The sequence below is a fragment of the Nerophis lumbriciformis genome, linkage group LG01, assembly GCF_033978685.3.
Source record: "Nerophis lumbriciformis linkage group LG01, RoL_Nlum_v2.1, whole genome shotgun sequence".
Lineage (NCBI taxonomy): Eukaryota > Metazoa > Chordata > Actinopteri > Syngnathiformes > Syngnathidae > Nerophis > Nerophis lumbriciformis.
In genome coordinates, this window is record NC_084548.2 from 22,879,697 (window position 1) to 22,903,630 (window position 23,934).

The window sequence follows — 23,934 nt, forward strand, 5'->3', positions numbered from 1 at the left end:
CCGACCAACGCAACCTTATTCACATCCGTTCTGCAAAGAGACTTAATGACAGGCAAGCACGCTGGTCACAGTTTTTCGGCCGATTCAATTACACTCTCTGATGCTCTTTCGCGGATCTTCTCCGAGGAACCCACTACGAGACCAACTGCAGAGACCATCCTACCCCCGAACCGCATCTTTGGGATGGTAACTTGGGAAATCGAGGGCCTGGCCAGGACGGCCCTATGGTCTGACCCTGGTCCCGGAAACGGACCCCCCAAAAGACTTTTTGTCCCGCAACCCTTAAGGAGCAAGGTACTCGACTGGGCACATTCAAGTCTGTTTACATGTCATCCCGGAATCCACAGATCACTATCATTCATTCGACGCCACTTCTGGTGGCCTTCCACGGAGGCGGATACTCGCAAGTTTATCGCCGCCTGCTGCATCTGCTCCCGGAACAAGGCAAACCACAGCCCTCCTGCTGGACTCTTACATCCTCTTCTAATCCCGAGTCGACCTTGGTCCCACATCGCTTTTGACTTCATTACTGGACTTCCCCCCTCTAATGGTAACACCACAATCCTCACCATAATCGACAGGTTTTCCAAGGCAGCCCATTTTATACCCTTGCCCAAACTCCCATCCTCGGCCGAGACCACTGAACTGCTGGTTCAGCATGTGCTAGCACCACGTTTTGTTGGACCTTATACGGTCAGATCCAGGGTCAATCCTGCCGCAGTTTGCCTGGATCTCCCTCATTCTCATTCTTATGTCTCAGGTCAGACCAGTTCACTGTCGCCACCCATCCCCGCCCCTCCTCCGCCTAGGGTCCTCAAGGATGGGGACCAGGTGTGGACCGTCAGGGAAATTCTCCAGGTCCGACGACGGGGAAGAGGATGGGTCTACCTCGAGGATTGGGAGGGCTATGGACCTGGGGACAGATCATGGGTCCCGGCTTCTTACATCGCCGATCCCTCTCTTATTGAGGATTTTTACCGAACTCACCCTGAGGCACCCCGAAGCTCGTCGGGAGTCTTGCATAAAGGGGGGGTGGAGGTCCTGTTATGGGTCACTCTTCTGCTGCATCTCCTTCTGTTGCGTGCCCTGACGAGCGCGCCGCAGGCCACGTCCACGGGCGTTCTCTATCCGCTGCGAGCGCGCTTCCGCGCGGCTGCAGACGCTCAGCAATCAACACACCTGTCCGTGATGAGCGATCAGCCTTCATAAGCCAGCGCAACCTGAGATCCGACGCCAGAAAGTAGCTTCTCGTACCCAGTACAGTAAGCCCACATGTCTCTAGCTCTCCTGTATATGCATTCTCTCTCTCCCTGTGCTCCCTCACCGTTGTGCTCATCGTCTCTTGTGTTGTGTCGTTCTCCAGGTCCCTGTTGTCCTTCCTTGTCGTCGAGTTGTGTCTCGTCACTTTGGACCCCCTGTGGATTCCCCCTTGCCTTCCTGGACTTCGACCTCACGCCTGCCTTCTGACCACGACGTCACGCTTCTGTCCTTGACCATCCGCCTGTCCTCCGACGATCGTGCCCTAATTGGACTTCCGCCTGGATCTCAACACGCACCATCAACACCCTCTGACACCCACGCTCAGATAAGTCTCTCACTTAGTCACATTACATCTCTTTGGGTTAATTACACACCGCACGTACATACTAAGTTGTCAATAAACACGCTGACAGCTAACGACGTCATCGTCTCTCTGCCGTCTTCTCCCGCTGTCCCGTCACATGTTTAAAGAAAAAGAAAGCAATAGGTGGATGTAATTCAACTGTTTGTGGCTGAAAATCTTTTTGTATAATAACTTCTACAATTATTTTGAAGTAACTTCAATATTTTAAATCAGATACCTTGTTTAATCAGAATCAGAATCAGAAGTACTTTATTAATCCCCAAAGGGAAATTAAGATATTCAGCACAATCCCATTCAAAAGCAGACAAACATTACAGGGAGACAGAACAGGATCGCTGACGGGTCTGCCAACAAGGTAAATGCTGGGAAAGGGGGGGTGAGTAAAAAAAAAAAAAAAAAAATCAGTCTAAGCCTGGGCCCCTGGAGAGAGGGTCCAGACTGAGGCCAAGGGAAAAAACAAAACCCCAAAAAACCCTCATTGCCATAAACGTGAGCCCAGAGTCAGGTGTGACCTATTTAACTCCGCCAGCAGTGTTTCCTTTATAGCTTCCGGTATAGCTCGGTTGGTAGAGTGGCCGTGCCATCAACTTGAGGGTTGCAGGTTCGATCCCCGCTTCCGCCATCCTAGTTACTGCCGTTGTGTCCTTGGGCAAGACACTTTACCCACCTGCTCCCAGTGCCACCCACACTGGTTTAAATGTAACTTAGATATTGGGTTTTCACTATGTAAAGCGCTTTGAGTCACTAGAGAAAAGCGCTATATAAATATAATTCACTTCACACTTCACTTCACTTCCTTTCAACTCGCTAAATTAGCACTGCCCTTACAGTGATGTAATCACTGCACATGTTAACATGACACAGAAATCAACACCCATCAACTCAAAATAATTTTCACCGTAAAACTAACACTTCAGAATTTGCCGCGCACCTTGATAAACACCTGGCACCTCTCAGAAAAGAGAAAAAAACTCTCAAACATTTTAAATAATCATGCAGCACCCAGCTTTTCTTCATCTCTACTGCCTTTCTTCTCTGATGTGCTTGTCTGTTCTCTCACTCTTTCACATTATGGGTACTCTTACAGTAGTAGCAATAAATATCAGAGGTGTGGACTCGAGTCACATGACTTGGACTCGAGTCAGACTCGAGTCATGAATTTGATGACTTTAGACTCGACTTGACAAAATGTAAAGAGACTTGCAACTCGACTTTGACTTTAACATCAATGACTTGTGACTTCACTTGGACTTGAGCCTTTTGACTTGACAAGACTTGCTACTTTCCCCAAAACCCAAAGATTAAAAAGTTATTCAGGAACGCTCCGTATCTTTCATTATGTACGTGTGTGTCTGTCAGCGTATGTGATGCCTGTCAGTTCAACATCCAATCAAATTAGATCCACGTAGTTTTCATCCCACAGCTCTCATCCAATCAAATTGCAGGACAACCAACGAAGAAGAAATGTCAAACAACGCGCCAGTAAGGAAAACTTATGCCAAAAATAGTTTCGTTCGGTTATTAAAACTACAAGTTGGTCAACGAAAAACTAATTTCAGTATGCACAACATGCGGTTCGAAGATTACAGACGGAGACGCAACAACTTCCTACTTCGTTCGACATTTGAATTTGCACAAAGAAGGGTAAGTTTTTAATGTAAGCTAATGTTTTTGGCTAAGTAACGTAACTTTTATTTGCTATGTAGTTAAATGAGTGAGGCTGTTAACTCACTTCTCACGTTATAACCATAGACATCTTATAAGTAGACGCAGCATCGACCGCTACTGCCTACTGGCGCTGACGAGACGCGTGGCCGCCATCTTGGAGTGGTGATCCGCTCCACTCAGTGCAAATCATTTGGCAGGAGCAATGAACTGTCAGCGCATTTAATTCATCTTACCTCACTGAATACCACTGATATTCACGCATTTTTTTGTCATACGTGTAGCTATGATAAAGGACACATGTTTTGGCATGTTTTATTATTCATAGTTTGCTTAACAGTAATAGAATATTATTATATGCTATAAGTGACCAGACCTCCGAGATCAAAAAAACGGTCAGCTATTTTTAAATTCAAGAAACAATATGATTAGGTTTTATATACAGTACATGCGTATATCCTACATAAACAATGTATGAATACATTAGATATCTATATATCTTAGGGACCTGTATCTCTGTTGCTGCAGAAGCAGATAGTGTATTCTGTCTTGACACTTTTTATTGATATTGTCATGTCTGTGTAATCATGTTTTGTTTCAGTCATGTTTTGTTTTGTTTAGTTATTGGACTCTTTAGTTTCTGTTTACGCTCCATTGTTTTTGTTTCCATATTCGTGTTCACAGTTTCTGCCTTTGTGCAAGTTTTGTTTTTATTCGCCAAGTTTTTTATCTCCGCCATTGTGCGTGCGTTTTGTTTGGTTCTGTTTTTTAGTTTGTTAGTGTTTAAAATAAATCATGTACCCACCTTCAAGCCTTGTCCGATCCAAGTTCACTTGCATCTCGGGAAAACAATCACTCCATAGTCCACGTCCTGACATTATGACACCAGCAAATCGCTTTCCCGCAAGGAATTTGGTCGAGGAAGGAAATTGGGAGTCGCTAGGAGCCATGGCGGAGCGAGACCTGACGTGGGGGCCAAATGGCAAGCTTATTCCAATTAGATCCATTTGGCCCGAGGACGGGGCTGCGTCACCACAGTCCCGGAAGCGCCGCTCCAGACCGAGGACGTCAGGGAAGGCGAGCAGACCGCACGCAGCGCTCCCGCAGGCTCCTCCCACTCCGGGCGGAAGCAGGCTGCTGTCAGCTCCGCAGCTCCAAAATGACGTCACAGACCAGGATTTTTTTTTCAACTCTTTTTCTTTTGATCACTCACCTGCAGCAAAAGACTCTAATACTATGACCATGATTCAACACTACCAAAATATGATTTTGAACATTAGATCCTGTCAAGACAAGCCACCCAAATTTCATGCCCCCCCCCCAGGACTCAAGTCACACAAAATGTGTTTTTCTCCCACAAAATCTCAGGTACAAAATAGACTTTTTGGACAATTTATATAGGGAAGTTTCAGCCCCCCCCCCCCCCCCCCCCCCTCGACCTCCCTCCACCCACCCAAAAAAACGGTTCCAGACCGCGGGGAGCGCGTCTGGTATCCGCTCCTTGACGGGGGGGCTAGTGCTGGGAATTGTTCAGGTGGGGTGGCTCAGCATTACCAGGCCAAGACACAGCCGCCAGCACGGCCGCCGCCACCGGTCTTTCGGCCTGCGAAGCCGCAACCTCCGGTTCGGCCACCACCACCGGTCTTTCAGCCTGCCAAGCCGCAACCCCCAGCTAGGCCACCTCCACCTGCACCAAAGCTAGCACCAGTAGCTGCACCACGGCTAGCTGCTCCAAGGCTAGCACCTGTAGCTGCTCCACGGCTAGCACCTGTAGCTGCTCCATGGCTAGCACCAAGGCAAGCTGCTCAACGGCTAGCACCTGTCGCTGCACCACGGCTAGCACCTGTCGCTGCACCACGTCAAGTTCCACCACGCCAAGTTCCACGGCAGGCTCCAGTACCCGCACCACGCCAAGCTCCGGTACTAGCTCCAGTACCCGCACCACGCCTAGCCGCACCATGCCAAGCTCCGGTACCAGCTCCACGTGGCCAAGCGCCGCCAGTCGCAGTTCCACGCCGCCAAGCACTGCCAAGCCAAGACCAAGCATTGCCAAGCCAAGACCAAGCACTGCCAAGCCAAGCCAAGACCAAGCACCGCCAAGCCAAGACCAAGCACCGCCAAGCCAAGACCAAGCACCGCCATGCCAAGACCAAGATTTATGCCAAGACCAAGATTCATGCCAAGACCAAGACCCAAGCCAAGACCAAGACCAAGACCATGACCCAAGCCAAGACCAAGACCATGACCCAAGCCAAGACCAAGACCAAGACCAAGACCAAGACCCTCCACGCCAAGCTTCGCCGCCTGACGCGCCACACCAAGCTTCGCCGCCTGACGCGCCACGCCAAGCTTTGCCGACAGACGAGCCACGTCAAGATTCGCCGCCTGACGTGCCACGCCAAGCTTTGCCGCCTGCCACGATGACGACGCATCCACCTCCTCGTCGGCCACAGATGTGGCCATTCCATGGGCGTCCACCACGCCAGGGTCGCCGACCTCCTCGTCGGCCACGAATGTGGCCATTCCCAGGTCGCCCACCTCGTCTGGTACAGCGGCGCTCTACGCGTCGCCGCCACCTAACTCTGCCTTGGTGGATACGGGGACACGTGGTCTGGCGACCCACCGCCATGTCCCCCACCCGCCCTCCCATGACTATTGATCATTGTTTTTTTGGTTGTTTTTTTTATATGGACATCTGGTATCTGTCCTTAAGGGAGGGGCTCTGTCATTTCTGTGTAATCATGTTTTGTTTTAGTCATGTTTTGTTTTATTTAGTTATTGAACTCTTTAGTTTCTGTTTACGCTCCATTGTTTTTATTTCCATAGCAACCCATTAGTTTTCACCTGTCATGTCACGCACCTGTTTTGAGTCACGCACCTGTTGTTAATCATGTCTGTGTTATTTAAGCTTTTCATTTTCTGTTGTTCGTCCTGGTGTCATATCTTTTCTAACCCTGCTATCCTCTTGTATCAAGCCATGTTCACAGTACCATGCCACAGTAAGTGTTTTTATTTCGTGTTCACAGTTTCAGCCTTTGTGCAAGTTTTGTTTTCATTCGCCAAGTTTTTTACCTCCGCAATTGTGCGCGCCTTTTGTTTGCTTCTATTTTGTAGTTTGTTAGTGTTTAAAATAAATCATGTACCCACCTTCAAGCCTTGTCCGATCCAAGTTCACTTGCATCTCGGGAAAACAATCACTCCATAGTCCACGTCCTGACAGATATTTTGTATTACATTCTTCCCTTAAATGATAATGTTTACAGTGCTTGTTTTATATATATATTTTATGTATGTCGCTTTGGATAAAAAGGTCTGCCAAATACGTAACATAAACGTATATAATCACCTGAAAGTCTTTATATCAGCTAAAACCACCAATCTGTTTCACTGGATTCAGAATAAAACCAAATTCTGTTTTACAATCTTTATTTGAATATTGTTACTTGAAGACTTATTCCTGGTTACAATTATACTGTTAAGAAAGTATTGTCTTATACTTTACCTAAAATGAGAATGCATCATAATCAGTGGCGGCTGGTGAATTTTGTTTTAGGTGGGGCTGAAAGTTTGTAAACCAAACCCCTGTAGGGGAGTTATCCTCCCCCAGAAGATTTCTTTGTGATTTTCACATACAAATATTGAAAATCTTTGCTCCTTCTCAACTCTCTGGTAATATTCTTTTCACAAAATACAACCAATAGTACGTTAATGTTAAATCTCACTTATGAAAAGTAATCCCCCGATTCCTATTTTCAACAGTCCGCTCATTTGAGCAGGAAAACGCTGAAAACCAGCCCGGCATCTTTGTTTTCTACCTGTCAACTGTTAGTTTAGGCTGCTCACCAGCTCCTCATCACCACTTCAAGATGGCGGCCGAATGTCTTGCGTCACAGCAGCCAATGCTGCGTCTACTTATAAGATGTCTATGGTTATAATGTCATTGCAAACACGCCAATCTGTTGCGTCCACTGCAGTTTGCTACCTTATTCATACTTTTTGTCAAGTGATTTTTTTTAAGCAGGGTTGCATGAGGTACCTATACATAACGTTACGTTAGTCAATGTATCACACACAGTAACGTAACGTTAGACGGCGGTCAGCAGCACCGCGTATTTTAGCCATCTACAAACCCTGTTTCCATATCAGTTGGGAAATTGTGTTAGATGTAAATATAAACGGAATACTATGATTTACAAAACCTTTTCAACCCATATTCAATTGAATGCACTACAAATACAAGATATTTAATCTTCAAACTCATAAACTTTTTTTTTTTTTTTTTCAAATAATAATTAACTTAGAATTTCATGGCTGCAACACATGCCAAAGTAGTTGGGAAAGGGCATGTTCACCACTGTGTTACATGGCCTTTCCTTTTAACAATACTCAGTAAACGTTTGGGAACTGAGGAGACACATTTTTTAAGCTTCTCAGGTGGTATTTTTTCCTATTCTTGCTTCATGTACAGCTTAAGTTGTTCAACAGTCCGGGGGTCTCCGTTGTGGTATTTTAGGCTTCATAATGCGCCACACATTTTCAATTGGAGACAGGTCTGGACTACAGGCAGGCCAGTCTAGTACCCGCACTCTTTTACTATGAAGCCACGTTGATGTAACACGTGGCTTGGCATTGTCTTGCTGAAATAAGCAGGAGCGTCCATGGTAACGTTGCTTGGATGGCAACATATATTACTCCAAAACCTGTATGTAGCTTTCAGCATTAATCGCGCCTTCACAGATGTGTAAGTTACCAATGTCTTGGGCACTAATACACCCCCATACCATCACAGATGCTGGCTTTTCAACTTTGCGCCTATAACAATCCGGACGGTTTTTTTCCTCTTTGGTCCGGAGAACACGACGTCCCCAGTTTCCAAAAACAATTTGAAATGTGGATTTGTCAGACCACAGAACACTTTTCCACTTTGTATCAGTCCATCTTAGATGAGCTCAGGCCCAGCATATCCGACGGCGTTTCTGGGTGTTGTTGATAAACGGTTTTCGCCTTGCCATGGAGAGTTTTAACTTGCACTTACAGATGAAGCGACCAACTGTAGTTACTGACAGTGGGTTTCTGAAGTGTTCCTGAGCCCATGTGGTGATATCCTTTACACACTGATGCCGCTTGTTGATGCAGTACAGCCTGAGGGATCGAAGAGCACGGGCTTAGCTTCTTACGTGCAGTGATTTTTTCAGATTCTCTGAACCCTTTGATGATATTACGGAGCGTAGATGGTGAAATTCCTAAATTCCTTGCAATAGCTGGTTGAGAAAGGTTTTTCTAAAACTGGCAGCATGGTGTCAGAGGGGTTAGTGCATGTGCCTCACAATACGAAAGTCCTGAGTAGTCCTGAGTTCAAAGACTTGAAGACCTCTATGAAGAACACAAACAAAGGACCCGGATTTCCCTCGCCCGGACGCGGGTCACCAGGGCCCCCTCTCTGGAGCCAGGCCCGGAGGTGGGGCACGATGGCGAGCGCCTGGGGCACGGCCAGGCATTGCCCGAAGAGGCAATGTGGGTCCCCCCTCCAATGGGCTCACCACCCATAGCAGGGACCATAGAGGTCGGGTGCAGTGTGAGCTGGGCGGCAGACGAAGGCAGGGGACTTGGCGGTCTGATCCTCGGCTACATAAGCTGGCTCTTGGTACGTGGAACGTCACCTCGCTGGGGGGGAAAGAGCCTGAGCTAGTGCGTGAGGTGGAGAAGTTCCGGCTAGATATAGTCGGACTCACTTCGACGCACAGCAAGGGCTCTGGAACCAGTTCTCTTGAGAGGGGCTGGACTCTCTTCCACTCTGGCGTTGCCGGCAGTGAGAGGCGACGGGCTGGGGTGGCAATTCTTGTTGCCCCCCGGCTGAAAGCCTGCACGTTGCAGTTCAACCCTGTGAATGAGAGGGTAGCTTCCCTCCGCCTTCGGGTGGGGGGACGGGTCCTGACTGTTGTTTGCGCTTACGCGCCAAACGGCAGCTCAGAGTACCCACCCTTTTTGGATTCACTCGAGGGAGAACTGGAGAGTGCTCCCCGGGTGATTCCCTCGTTCTACTGGGGGACTTCAACGCTTATGTTGGCAACGACAGTGAAACCTGGAGAGGTGTGATTGGGAAGAATGGCCGCCCGGATTTGAACCCGAGTGGTGTTTTGTTATTGGACTTGTGTGCTCGTCACAGATTGTCGATAACAAACACCATGTTCAAACATAAGGGTGTCCATATGTGCACTTGGCACCAGGACACCCTAGGCTGCAGTTCCATGATCGACTTTGTAGTTATGTCATCGGATTTGCGGTCTCATGTTTTGGACACTCGGGTGAAGAGAGGGGCGGGGCTTTCTACCGATCACCACCTGGTGGTGAGTTGGCTGCGATGGTGGGGGAGGATGCCGGACAGACCTGGCAGGCCCAAACGCATTGTGAGGGTTTGCTGGGAACGCCTGGCAGTCTCCTGTCAGAGAGAGTTTCAATTCCCACCTCCGGAAGAACTTTGAACATGTCACGAGAGAGGCGCTGGACATTGAGTCCGAGTGGACGATGTTCTGTACCTCTGTTGTCGAGGCGGCCGATTGGAGCTGTGGCCGCAAGGTAGTTGGTGCCTGTTGTGGCGGTAATCCTAGAACCCGCTGGTGTCCAGGGATGCCGTCAAGCTGAAGATAGAGTCTTATCGGGCTCTTTTGGCTCATAGGACTCCGGAGGCAGCAGACAGGTACCGGGTCGCGGAGGCAAAAACTCGGACATGGGAGGAGTTCGGGGAAGCCATGGAAAACGACTTCCGGACGGCTTCGAAGCAATTCTGGACCACCATCCGCCGCCTCAGAAAGGGGAAGCAGTGCAATGTCTACACCGTGTATGGTGGGGATGGTGTTCTGCTGACCTCGACTGCGGATGTTGTGGATCTGTGTAGAGAATACTTCGAAGACCTCCTCAATCCTACCAGCACATCTTCCTATGAGGAAGCAGGGCCTGGGGAATCTGTGGTGGGCTCTCCTATTTCTGGGGCTGAGGTTGCCGAGGTAGTTAAAAAGCTCCTCGGTGGCAAGCCCGGAGTTCCTTAAGGCTCTGGATGTTGTGGGGCTGTCTTGGTTGACGAGACTCTGCAACATCGCGTGGACATCGGGGGCGGTACCTCTGGACTGGCAGACTGGGGTGGTGGTTCCTCTCTTTAAGAAGGGGAACCGGAGGGTGTGTTCCAACTATCGTGGGATCACACTCCTCAGCCTTCCTGGTAAGGTCTATTCGGGTGTACTGGAGAGGAGGCTACGCCGGATAGGTGAACCTCGGATTCAGGAGGTACAGTGTGGTTTTCGTCCTGGTCGTGGAACTGTGGACCAGCTCTATACTCTCGGTAGGGTCCTTGAGGGTGCATGGGAGTTTGCCCAACCAGTCTGCATGTGCTTTGTGGACTTGGAGAAGGCATTCGACCGTGTACCCCGGGAAGTCCTGTGGGGAGTGCTCAGAGAGTATGGGGTAACGGACTGTCTTATTGTGGCGGTTCGCTCCCGGTATAATCAGTGTCAGCGCTTTGTCCGCATTGCCGGCAGTAAGTCGGACCTGTTTCCAGTGAGGGTTGGACTCCGCCAAGGCTGCCCTTTGTCACCAATTCTGTTCATAACCTTTATGGACAGAATTTCTAGGCGCAGTCAGGGCGTTGAGGGTATCTGGTTTGGTGGCTGCAGGATTAGGTCTCCGCTATTTGCAGATGATGTGGTCCTGATGGCTTTCTCTGGCCAAGATCTTCAGCTCTCACTGGATCGGTTCGCAGCCGAGTGTGAAGCGACTGGGATGGGAATCAGCACCTCCAAGTCCGAGTTCATGGTTCTCTCCCGGAAAAGGGTGGAGTGAGACCCTGCCCCAAGTGGAGGAGTTCAAGTACCTCGGAGTCTTGTTCACGAGTGGGGGAAGAGTGGATTGTGAGATCAACAGGCGGATCGGTGCGGCGTCTTCAGTAATACGGACGCTGTATCGATCCGTTGTGGTAAAGAAGGAGCTGAGCCGGAAGGCAAAGCTCTCGATTTACCGGTCGATCTACGTTCCCATCCTCACCTATGGTCATGAGCTTTGGGTTATGACCGAAAGGACAAGATCACGGGTACAAGCGGCCGAAATGAGTTTCCTCTGCCGGGTGGCGGGGCTCTCCCTTAGAAATAGGGTGAGAAGCTCTGCTGTCATCCGGGGGGGGGGGGGGGGGGGGGGGCTCAAAGGAAAGCCGCTGCTCCTCCACATCGAGAGGAGCCAGATGAGGTGGTTCGGGCATCTGGTCAGGATGCCACCCGAACTCCTCCCTAGGAAGGTGTTTTGGGCACGTCCGACCGGTAGGAGGCAACGGGGAAGACCCAGGACACGCTGGGAAGACTATCTCTCCCGGCTGGCCTGGGAATGCCTCGGGATCCCCCGGGAGGAGATGGACGAAGTGGCTGAGGAGTGGGAAGTCTGGGCTTCCCTGCTTAAGCTGCTGCCCCCACGACCCGACTTCGGATAAGCGGAAGAAGATGGATGGATGGACTTGAGACATACTTATGACTTGCAAAACAATGACTTGGTCCCATCTCTGATAAATATCAATGGAGGATAGGAGGAAAACAGCTACTTTCTGAGGTCCTGTCTCATAAAAAGACTGATGTGCAGGAGACACAAACGCTAATGGCAGATTAGACAGATTGGAGGGTTTGGTGGGGGGCACGTGTGCATTTGGATGTCATTGTGGCTTGTGCAGCCCTTAGAGACACTCGTGATTTAGGTCTATATAAATAAACTTTGATTGATTGATTGATTTAGCCATGGCACAAATGCAAGCACAGGAGTCGCGATGCTCATAAACAAATCTGCCAACATCACATTGTTATCACCCAGAGAGGTGGAAAATAGTCTGAATAAAGACAAACAGGCATGTTTAGCCTTAGCTAACTGTCCATGTCATGGAGAAGATAGAACTGCAGCTTTTAACAAACTTAAAAATTAATAATTGAAATTTTACAGCAATAATGTCCTTATCAGGGGGGATTTTAATTGCACTTTAGAACCCAGTTTACCTCAGCACAGACATTAGTTAATCTGACAGGCACACTGGATCTGTTGGATGCTTGGCGGACCAAACATCCACAGACCAGACAAAACATATGGATAAAGGTCACCAACAACAGGGTGAGTGCAGCAAGGTTGTACCGGTTCTACATCTGCAGTTCTCTTAACACCAACCTAGCAAGCACAAACATTTTTTGTGAGAGACTTGATGGACATCTCAATGTTTTGATTTAAATTTGGGAGTTATTTCATTGGACCAAGAATGAAGCTTTTGATCACAAATATTCATTTTTTGCACTTAAAACAAATGTTTTAAATGTTTGGCGAAGGCTTTTTAAGTTGGGTTGGGTCACTGTAAAGGTTGCATAGTTGGTTGACTAAAGAGGCCAATACCTGTGCAGTGTGGAATTAGACTGGGCTGAACCTCTTTCATGCACACTCAGAGAAAAGCTGGCAGGTCTTGTTATGCTGGATCCCCATCATCCACCCACGGTGACTGCACACGCAGATGACATTAGCATACTGGTAGGAAAACAACAAGATGTCTGTCAAAGTAACCTGGTAAAAGAGCAAGGCACTTTAGGTTGGTGAGTGACCAAAGGGGGTCTTCAACCCTTTCCAAAAAAGGGTTTGCGTACACTGGTAAACGATTTAATTGGTTCTGTCAAATTGACAATTTAGATCACATTGAGGAAGCAAATGGAGAAGGGTAGCAACCCCAATGTGATCCAAGCACTTAAGGTTTTGGTATTTTTATAGTTTGACGGATAATTTAGAGACTTTTGTTATTTTTGGGGGACTGAGAGGGATTTTTTTGTTCTGTTTGTGTGAAGACAAGCTTGTTCCATCCATCCATCCATTTTCTACCGCTTAATCCCTTCGGGGTCACGGGGGCGCTGGAGCCTATCTCAGCTACAATCGGGCGGAAGGCGGGGTACACTCTGGACAAGTCTCCACCTCATCACAGGGCCAACACAGATAGACAGACAACATTCACACTCACATTCACACACTAGGGCCATTTATCCCCAGGTGCATGTTTTTGGAGGTGGGAGGAAGCCGGAGTACCCGGAGGGAACCCACGCAGTCACGGGGAGAACATGCAAACTCCACACAGAAAGATCCCGAGCCCAGGATTGAACCCAGGACTGCTCAGGACCTTCGTATTGTGAGGCAGACGCACTAACCCCTCTTCCACCGTGCTGCCCGACAAGCTTGTTATGTTGTTATAAGTTTAAAGAAACAATGTTTGTGGTTGATGTAATTTACTGATTTGTTATGGAAAAGTAAAGTGTTTTGGTAAACTTATCTATCTATCTATCTATCTATCTATCTATCTATCTATCTATCTATCTATCTATCTATCTATCTATCTATCTATCTATCTCATCTAGGAGGAAAAGGAGAGCTCCAATGATTCGTCCACTGCATTTATACACCCAACAGAACCAAAAGCCAGCAATAAAGTGATACTTGAGGTTGGTGTTTTCATTTTTTATTTTTGCCTTTTGTCTACTTCTTGTTGTTTTTAATATGTTCATTTTACATGTGTTTCTACTATGGTAATCATATTGTGATATATATAGTGTTAATATTTTGGGGATAATAATTTTGGATATGTGGAAATTAATCAATATGTAACAGTGCATTGCCATAATTGTGCGATGGCTACAATTGAAAATCTGAAGTGATGTGAAGAACATGCATTTTTGGGATCAGCAATAAAACAGAGTGCATTGTAACAAGTAACTATGCCAAGCATATTGTGCAGTGATGTATTGACTCATGTTTTCAGTTTCTGCTACTCCCAGAACTGCCTCTGCGTAAGTGAACATTTGGTACCTGCTGCATAAGGTTGATAAGGCCCAGGTATAAGGGAAACTTCAAGCTACAATTTTTTGGAAGCAAGTATAGGCATTTGATGGATTGAACCTTAATTTTTAAACTTAAAGGGGACCTATGATAATTCTAATCTACATTTAACACACATCGCTTTGGTATAAATCAATGTTTCTTAACCATCAGGCCAGGGCCCATTGTTGGGCCGCGAGCACCCATTGGAAGGCCGCCAACAAAAATCTGTTTCTCCGCTGTGGTCCGTACTACTTGTGGCAGTAATGACAATCTAAAACATACATAATACGTTTGGAGATAAAGCGTAAGAAGTTTCTTAAGTGTAAAAATTATGACTAAAATTGAAACTATATTTTCATTTGCACTTACATGTTTTTGACAATTTAGTTAAGAAACATATTAATGATATTAATTATTAATTTAGTTTATTTATTTTAGCAACATAATTTTAACAACATTGACTTTTTTGACTTATTTGTTTAGTACTAATTTTTCAAATCAGCCTGATCTGAGGTTTATGTGTTAAATAAATAATACTCTTTGTTATTAACACATGCTTTCATATCATTTGACAAGGTTGTAAACTGTAAGCAGGTTTGATATAATTATTAAATATGATTAAACTCACGAGTAAAATTAGTAATTCAGTGTTCATATTTATAAAAAATTAACATTAGCGGTATGACACGCAGACAACCCCTTTCACACAAAATAAACAGGACGCTGATAAATTTACTTACAGTTTTTTCTTGTGGTTCTTCAACACATTCCCGTAGTGATGTCAAAGTGGTGCCGTCTTAATCTGTGACTGTGACGTCACACAGTGTACAAAAAATTATGCTATACGTCCAAATCCATGAACCTTATGATTTGTCACTTGGCATTGTTTAACAAAAGTATCCAATTTATTGCAACATCAGAGAGATTATGAAACACAGCATAATGTGTAGATACTCTTTGTGCAGGTACAGAGTGTCATCTTCGTGATAATGGGGGTGTATTGGGGGTGTCTTTGTGCAGTTTGGATACCAGAGCGTGAAATCTGGCCATTGGCTATGAATAGGTATGATGTTATGCATCGTAACATCTCTGGCATCCACTAATTCGGCATGTGGGCTTTGGTTATAATTTGGATGCTTTGTCAGCAGTGTTCCTTTAGATCACAGGGTGTTTCAGCCTTTTATCACTATACAGGTTGATCAGACCTCAGCCTGCGTCAATCCAATTAGTCATGAGAGTTGGATTGTTGAAAAGCTGACTTCTCATGGCTCATGAGCGGACCCAAAAAAGGTAATAAAAGAGAAAAATCATCATAAGTCCCTTTTAAGAAAAAGTGCCACCAAATCAATTCCTCACTGTCCACGTTCTGATACAATATTAAAATGTCCATAAACAATCAGCATATTTGTCTCATATAAAAAATATACAAAATAAAGTAGCAAGAAACATTTCAATAATGAATAAAGCAAAACATGTTCTGGACCAAAAATCACTTCATATTCTCTATTGCTCGCTCGTGTTACCATATCTGAGTTATTGTGCAGAAATATGGGGAAATAATTACAAAAGTGCACTTCATTCACTAACTGTGTTACAAAAAAGGTCAGTAGAATAATAGATAGTTGTTGGATATAGAGAACATAAAAAAACCTTTGTTTATTAAATTAAGAATATTGAAATTCAATCATTTGGTGCATTTGCAAACAGCTAAAATTGTGTACAAAGCGAACCTGCTACCCAAGAATGTACAACAATTCTTCTCAACAAAAGAGGAGAAATATATCCTTAGAGGAAAATCTAACTTAAAACACGTGTATGAACATACAACTCTTAAAACCTTTAGTGTATTAGTATGTTGAATTCAATTATGGAAGGGTTTAAGCAAAGAAACCAAAAAAACACTCATTTGGTTCACTTTAAAAACTGTTCAAACTACAATTGTTTACAAAATACAAGGAAGAATTATGACAAACGTATTGAACATTATTAAAAATAACATATTATACATCTCATTATGTGAATCATAACTGACTTAACTATTTAAGTAAATAACTTTTGTATTCACAATGAATTCATGTAAATGATGTACAAATGAAGAAAGAACAGGAAGTGAACATTTGTTAGACCGGATTTGCTATGGGGTAGTAAAGGGGTATGATTAAAAAAGTTCTGCTTCTTCCTACTCCTTTTTGGATATGTTGTGAAGAAAAAATGAACATATGTGATGTACCATACTGAAATTGTATACATGTTCGAAATAAACTTCAAACAACCATTGGCATTAAAACAAACCTTTCACAATTTTGTTGCAGGATCCAAACAATTCTAAAGCACAAGTAAGCACAACTGTCTCAAATCCTTCTATGTCCAAGATGAACCCAACCTCAAGGTGGTCCAAGATAAAGATTGTTACCAAGCATGCTGGAGATGAATGTATCACAGCTATTGAGATTGTCCCGCCAGTGGAGGGCGCAGAGAGCCATTCCATACCAATCAGCCGTCCCAGGACAGTTGCAAGAAAATTTGCAAGCATCGCTCGGAGCCAAATGAAGCGGAAAAGACAAATGGCCGCCCGTGAAAAGAAAGTATGTTTTTTTTTCTCTTTAAGTTTAAAATATCATATTTTTAGAAGGTTTTGAGTTATGAGGGAGCTAATGGGAAATTGGAAATATGAAATATAAAACAGGGGTGTCCAAACGTTTTTGACTTGGGGACCACATTGGGCTAAATGAATTTGCTTGAGGGCCGAAAGCCGACTCCATGTAAAGTATATATACACACACACACACACACAGACACACACACACACATATATATATATATATATATATATATATATATATATATATATATATATATATATATATATATATATATATATATATATATATATATATCAGTGACGTGTGGTGAGGTTCATGGCTGGTGAGGCACTGACTTCATCACAGTCAGATTTACAAACATATGAACCCTAAAGAGTATCTTATTCACCATTTGATTGGCAGCAGTTAACGGGTTATGTTTAAAAGCTCATACCAGCATTCTTCCCTGCTTGGCACTCAGCATCAAGAGTTGGAATTGGGGGTTAAATCACCAAAAATTATTCCCGGGTGTGGCGCCGCTGCTGCCCACTGCTCCCCTCACCTCCCAGGGGGTGAACAAGGGAATGGGTCAAATGCAGAGGACAAATTTCACCACACCTAGTGTGTGTGTGACAAACATTGGTACTTTAACTTAACTTTAACTTTAAACATACAAACTGTAGCACACAAAAAAGCACATTTAATAAAAAAAATGTTATTATGGTCTTACCTTTACTTATAAATGAAGTCTATGCGCCGCTGTTGTGCTGGATTAATGCACCCCCTGACGGGAGTGTTATATTAACTAAAGCCCTCACTTAAACTTTCCACGTGCAAGATTGAATCTATTTAAAAAAGTGTAACCGAGGGTTTATAAATGTCGTCTACACTGTATGAAACTACAAAATAACAAACACGGAGGCTCCAGTTTACACGAGGACCACTTTATTTACCTTCTTTCAAAAACCTCCGCTCCACTCCAACGTGTCATCACTTCCGCTCTTAGCGCCTTCAAAATAAGAGCTCAAGGCATATACTGTATAACAGCGCATAACAGGAACTTAACATCACAAAGAGGAAAGCCCATAAAAATAGGTTACAAAAATTATTTAATAAGAAGCCAAAAAGTGCAAAAACAATAATGTTCGTGTTGGAGGAGTTGTGAATTAGATACACCTGCAGTCTGCAGGTGTATCTAATGTTGTGGCCCTGCAGTCATTCACAACTCCTCCAACACGAACATTATTGTTTTTGCACTTTTTGGCTTCTTATGAAATAACTTTTTTAAATAGATTCAATCTTGCACGTGGAAAGTTTAAGTGTGGGCTTTAGTTGATATAACACTCCCGTCAGGGGGTGCATTCTACGGCGGGGGTGCAGGAGGCGGGATTGCTGCGAGCCTCAGCCAGTGCGTCTTTTGCAGCCGTTTTATGATCGCTCAGCACAAGAAATACGTTACACACATACAGTTGTTGACAAAATACACTGTACATTATATACCTCAGCTAACTAAAGTATGGAAATGTATAATATAGTTCATATAGCAATACGGTCTCACTGCACAGCAGGCCAGCAGTTAGCCGAGTCCGCAATCCATGGTGAGGCACAACGCAGTGACGTGCCTCAACTGGCTGCTGTTCACCGCACCGTCTCTTCTCAGTATTTGAACGGCAAATGTGAAAATTCAGCAATTTTGAATAAAAATAATCTAAAACTGGTGAAGTTAAATGGAAAATAACTTTATAGTATAATCACTTGATACATATAACAATTTAATTAATTTTTTTTCTTTTTACATTTTTTTTCTTTCAATGATGGCAGGTGAGGCGCCGCCTCACCTGCCTCCAGTGACTGTACGTCACTGATATATATATATATATATATATATATATATATATATATATATATATATATATATATATATATATATATATATATATATATATATGTGTGTGTGTGTGTACAGATTATATTAATACAATGGATATATACTGTTATTAATGTAATTGGATACTAAGAGTATGTGAAAGTTCAACTCATACCTTGTTTACTTCTGTGACGACCTCCTTAAAGTTTTGTAATCAAGCAGAAATATCATGCAGCTAAAATGCGCCACACATGGTTAAGTCCATAGAAAATGTTTAGCATTTTTCCCATCGCGCAGTGTAATGGGTTTAAATGGGTGTGAATTTGAATTGTTTTCTGGTGCGTGAACGTTTTTTAATTCCATTAAGTTCAGTGAGCAGGTTGTGTTACGCGTTGACTTTTTGTGTTGGTTGCGTTTTGTTTGCGCTATGACTAGCGAAGATCTGGATTGAGTCATGAGTAATAGCTCTGCTGTATTCACTTCAATTCACAATTCGTGGTCGTTGACCTGAATTATTCACGTTTTCCACAGAATGGCGGCAAAGTTGTAGCAATAAGATTGTCAGATAATTCAAATTATTTGGGAAACACCCCATCGACCAGTTTCCTTATTCAACTCATCGTCTTGCAGACCAAATTGAAGATGCCGGCAGGCCGCACTTGGCCCGCAGGTCGTAGTTTGGACGCCCCTGATCTAGGAGGTCTTTCAAACATACATGGTCTATATTTCTATGTAAAACTCGTGTGATGTAAATGCAAAGTACTATTCATGTGGAACAGACGAATATGAAAGGCACAATTTTCACTCATGTGTGACAACACCAAGCCACCAATGCTGCTGTTCTGATATATTTCAAGCTAAGCTTGTAGCAAGTGTTTAAAGTCTAAAACAAAAAAAATCACACATATTACCAGTGTTCGTAATAATGGCATTATATAACAACGGCGTTAGTAACGCCGTGACTTTTACTAGTAATGAGTAATCTAATGAATTACTTTTTGGTTCGTTACAATGGCGTTAGCGATAGCTTGATGTAAAGTGGCATGTTACTTTTGATGTGGTTTTATGTCGACAACAAGACAATGTCATAAGCGCAGCAAGATAAATGCAGGAAATATATTTTTACTAGTGAAAGCAACAAGCAGCGCCACACTAAAATTAACTTTATATCAAATAGGAAGAGGCATCATCACACTGTGACAAAGCAGACAACAACATACGCACACATACACAATGGAAATATTTAACAACAAATCAATAATTAAAGTGACATACTTGCCATCCAAAATATACCCAGCTTGTTAACAAGAAGATATGACAGCCATCGAAGCACATTCAAAATCTTTATTAAGCAGAGGTAACACAAACCGGTGAAAAGATTCAAAAGAGCTGGCGTCAAAGCAGACAAAGTGTGCTGCTAACTGCTAAAGCTAAAAAACACAGCTCCGTTGGAACCCTCGATGACGTCCTTTATTGCCATTTGGAAGGCAATAAAGGGGGAAGATATTAAAATGTGGTCAGCTGTTTGTTCTTCAGCACCACACTCACAGACTGCTGTAGGACGCCCCATTTCTGCACTCAAACCCCAGTTCAACAATGGTTAAGCAGGTCTGGGGAAATACATCAAGTTTATTTATTCAGCACAATGCACAAAGATGAACAATCTGATTTACAGATTATAAATGAGCCAGATTATAACATAGTTTACATCTGTAGTCACAAGTCATAAAAGCACAAACACAGAAAGACAATATAAAAATATAATGTTAAAAAACACAGACACATCCATCCATCCATTTTCTACCGCTGGTCCCGTTCGGGGTTGCGTGGGGCGCTGAAGCCTATCTCAGCTGCATAGGGGCAGAAGGCGGGGTACACCCTGGGCAAGTCGCCACCTCATCGCAGGGCCAACACAGATAGACAGACAACATTCACACTCACATTCACACAGTAGGGCCAATTTAATGTTGCCAATCAACCAATCCCCAAGTGCATGACAACAAATAAAAACAATGAAATTAGTCAAAGTGACGACATCACTGTGTATTTTTAAGAAACAATTGAATATGTTTTTTTTAAAGTGCACAAAATGTCATGACCTGTCAATTTGAGGTCATGTCTTGTTTAGTTTTTTGGTGTTTTGGGGGTTACTTCCTGTTTTACGCTCTTATTTGTTTCCCACTTCCTTTTTTTGTATGTGTTGGTGATGAGCGATTATGCTTTTCACCTGCCACTAATTATCACTTGAGGACTATTTGAGCAAGTTCCAAGGGTTAGTTGGTGTGGGGTCATTGCTTCTTTGTTACAGAGATTGCTGCGATCTTTCACCTGAGGAAAATGTGAGTTTTTTGGATTCTGAATTTCGCTCAGCTTTGTTTTTTGTATGTCTGCACTTTGTTGCTTCATTGACCTTTTGCCTGTGAATTTTTGTATACATATACATGGTGGCGTCTGCAAACCCACTGGGGTATAGCTCGGTTGGTAGAGTGGCAGTGTCAGCAACTTGAGGGTTCCAGGTTCGATCCCCGCTTCAGCCAACCTAGTCACTGCCGTTGTGTCCTTGGGCAAGACACTTTACCTACCTGCTCCCAGTGCCACCCACACTGGTTTAAATGTAACTTAAATATTGGGTTTCACTATGTAAAGCACTTTGAGTCACTAGAGAAAAGCGCTATATAAATATAATTCACTTCACTTCACACTTATCTAGCCTTTTTGTATTTTTTGTATATGTGCACCTATTTTTGTTTAAAATACTTTATATCAACTGCCACCAAGTCATTGCATCTTGGGGTCATGCCATCGACACAAAGAGCAGAGTGTAACAGAATGACCTGCTGATGGCTGAGTGGAATATGCGCTACTTTAAGGCCATAGAGGCCGAGAGCCCGCGGTGCATGTCGGAAGAGTTGAAAGAAATGATGTGGGGTCCAAATGGCCAAACTGGTCCTGATAGACTCTATGTAGCCTAGTGCCATTTATCCTGCACGACCTCGACACAAGCCAAGCCCAGCGGTTTCGACACGCTGTTCAGGTGTGCAACCACCTGGACCTCTTCTGCAGTGCCATGGCCAAGTGCAGCCACTATCTTTTCCACCCGAAGTTAAGTTTGGAAATCCCATAGCAAGGTCCTAGCTCGCCCAAGCAGGGACAATAGCAGCTAAAGCTTGCCCAAGCTCGTCCTTGCAGCGAGGCCAGCTGCCCAAGCTTGCTACCGCTTGTGCCAATACCAACACCCCAGCTTCCCAAAGGCCGGCGCCCTCCATTACAGGTTCCCCAGCCTCCTAAGGCCCGCCCATCCCAGCTCAAGATAATGTCTGCAATGCGCTTCTTGAGGGGGGCTAATATTGGCAGCTGTGCGACTGGGGATGCACAGCTCCCTCCAGCGAGTCTTCCGCCGCCAGCTCTATGTCCAGCAAGAACTTTACATCCAGTCCAGCTGCCTGCTGCACAAGCTCTGTAGACGCCACCAGCAACTCCAGTGGGTTTGCAGACGCCACCAGCGACCCCAGTGGGTTTGCAGACGCCACAAGCAACCCCAGTGGGTTTGCAGACGCCACCAGCAACTCCAGTGGGTTTGCAGACGCCACCAGCAACTCCAGTGGGTTTGCAGACGCCACCAGCTGCTCCAGCTCTGTTGAGGACGACATCCTCTCCAGTGGGTCTGTCGAAGACGACATCCTCTCTAGTGGGTCTGTCGACGACGACATCCTCTCCAGTGGGTCTGTCGACGACGCCATCCTCTCCAGTGGGTCTGTCGACGACACCATCCTCTCCAGTGGGTCTGTCGACGATGCCATCCTCTCCGCTTGTGGGTCTGCTGACGACGCCACCAGCTGCTCCAGCTCTGTCGACGACGCCATCCTTTCCAGTGGGTCTGTCGACGATACCATCCTCTCCAGTGGGTCTGTCGACAACGCCATCCTCTCCAGTGGGTCTGCTGACGACGCCACCAGCCTTGACCCTAGCTCTCCAGTCAGCTCCAGCCTCGCCTCCAACCCTACAGTCAGCTAGACTGCCTGCTGGCCTGCTGCGATGGTGCCAGTCCGCCGCCCACACGCCTCCTCGTCGGCCAAGAGTTTGGCTGTTAAATGGACACTCTGCGCCATTTGCGGCAACGCATGGACCTCACTCAGGTCAGCCTCATCGGTCATAAAAGTGGCTTTTTTATGGACACCCTCCGCGCCGTCAGCAGCAATGCCAAGGACCCAGGCATAGACCCTAACAGCTACTGCTGCGCTATTGCTGCTCTTGTCCACCTCCTCGCCTGCCACGAATGTGGCCGGTTCGTGGTCGCCCGCCTCACCAGCTACAGAGGCGTTCGACTCGCCGCCGCCACCTAGCTTGTCCGTGGTTTCATCGGGGACACTTCACCTGGCGACCCGCCGCCAACTCCTGCCACCGCCCTTCCATGACTTTGGACTTGTTTTGTTTGGAATGTCTGGGAACCGTCCTTTAAGGGCCCCCCTTAAAGGTTTCTGTCATGACCTGTTAATTCGAGGTCATATCTTGTTTAGTTTTTGGGTGTTTTGGGATTTACTTCCTGTTTTACGCTTTTATTTTGTTCCCACTTCCTTTTCTGTATGTGTTGGATTGCAATGGCTTCACCCCTGCTTCATGGTGATTAGCGATTATGCTATTTACCTGACATTAATTATCACTTGAGTACTATTTAAGCAAGTTTCACAGCTTAGTTGATTGTCGGGTCATTGCTTCTTTGTTACAGACACTGGTGCTTTCTCCTGAGAAAATGTGAGTTTTTTGGATTCTGAATTTCGCTCAGCTTTGTTTTTTGTATTTTTGGACTTTGTTGCTTCATGGACCTTTTGCCTGTGCATTCCTGTGTACAATATATAGCCCCTCTGTAGTTGTTGCCTTTTTTAATTTTTTTGCATTTACATCAAGACTTTTGATCACCTCTTATTGTTAATAAATACTGTGTTCACAACAATTGCCACTATGGCATTGCATCTTGGGGTTGTTTTTTTAAAAGGAAGTGTTGGGTCCATTGTGACTCCAAGGTACTTCAACTCTTATACAAGATCGACTTCAACAACCCTGAGGAACACACCATTGTAGTTTTATGGGGGGGTTTGTGTACATCATTAAAACAATATTAAACATGATTTAAAAAACAATTCTGGATACTTATTAGAGCTGTGAATCTTTGGGTGTCCCACGATTCGATTCAATATCAATTCTTGGGGTCACGATTCAATTCAAAATCGTTTTTTTTTTTCAAATCAACACGATTCTCGATTCAAAAACTATTTTTTTCCCGATTCAAAACGATTCTCTATTCATTCAATATGTAGGATTTCAGCAGGATC

General features: G+C 44.9%; 2 protein-coding genes across 2 annotated transcripts in view; both read left to right on the forward strand.

Annotated features, from left to right (window-relative positions):
- chrm4a (cholinergic receptor, muscarinic 4a) overlaps nucleotides 1-23,934 on the forward strand; it is a 128,244-nt gene that overhangs the window by 82,524 nt on the left and 21,786 nt on the right. Inside the window, exons 5-6 of the mRNA XM_061977262.1 lie at nucleotides 13,696-13,779; nucleotides 16,468-16,740. Of these exons, the coding sequence (XP_061833246.1) occupies nucleotides 13,696-13,779; nucleotides 16,468-16,740 (357 nt within the window). The remainder of the gene's footprint in view (nucleotides 1-13,695; nucleotides 13,780-16,467; nucleotides 16,741-23,934) is intronic.
- On the forward strand, nucleotides 46-1,677 carry LOC133617329 (uncharacterized). Its single transcript, XM_061977269.1, has 2 exons — nucleotides 46-1,262; nucleotides 1,364-1,677. Exon 1 carries the CDS (start codon nucleotides 46-48, stop codon nucleotides 1,207-1,209), a length of 1,164 nt encoding a protein of 387 aa, XP_061833253.1. The 3' UTR covers nucleotides 1,210-1,262; nucleotides 1,364-1,677.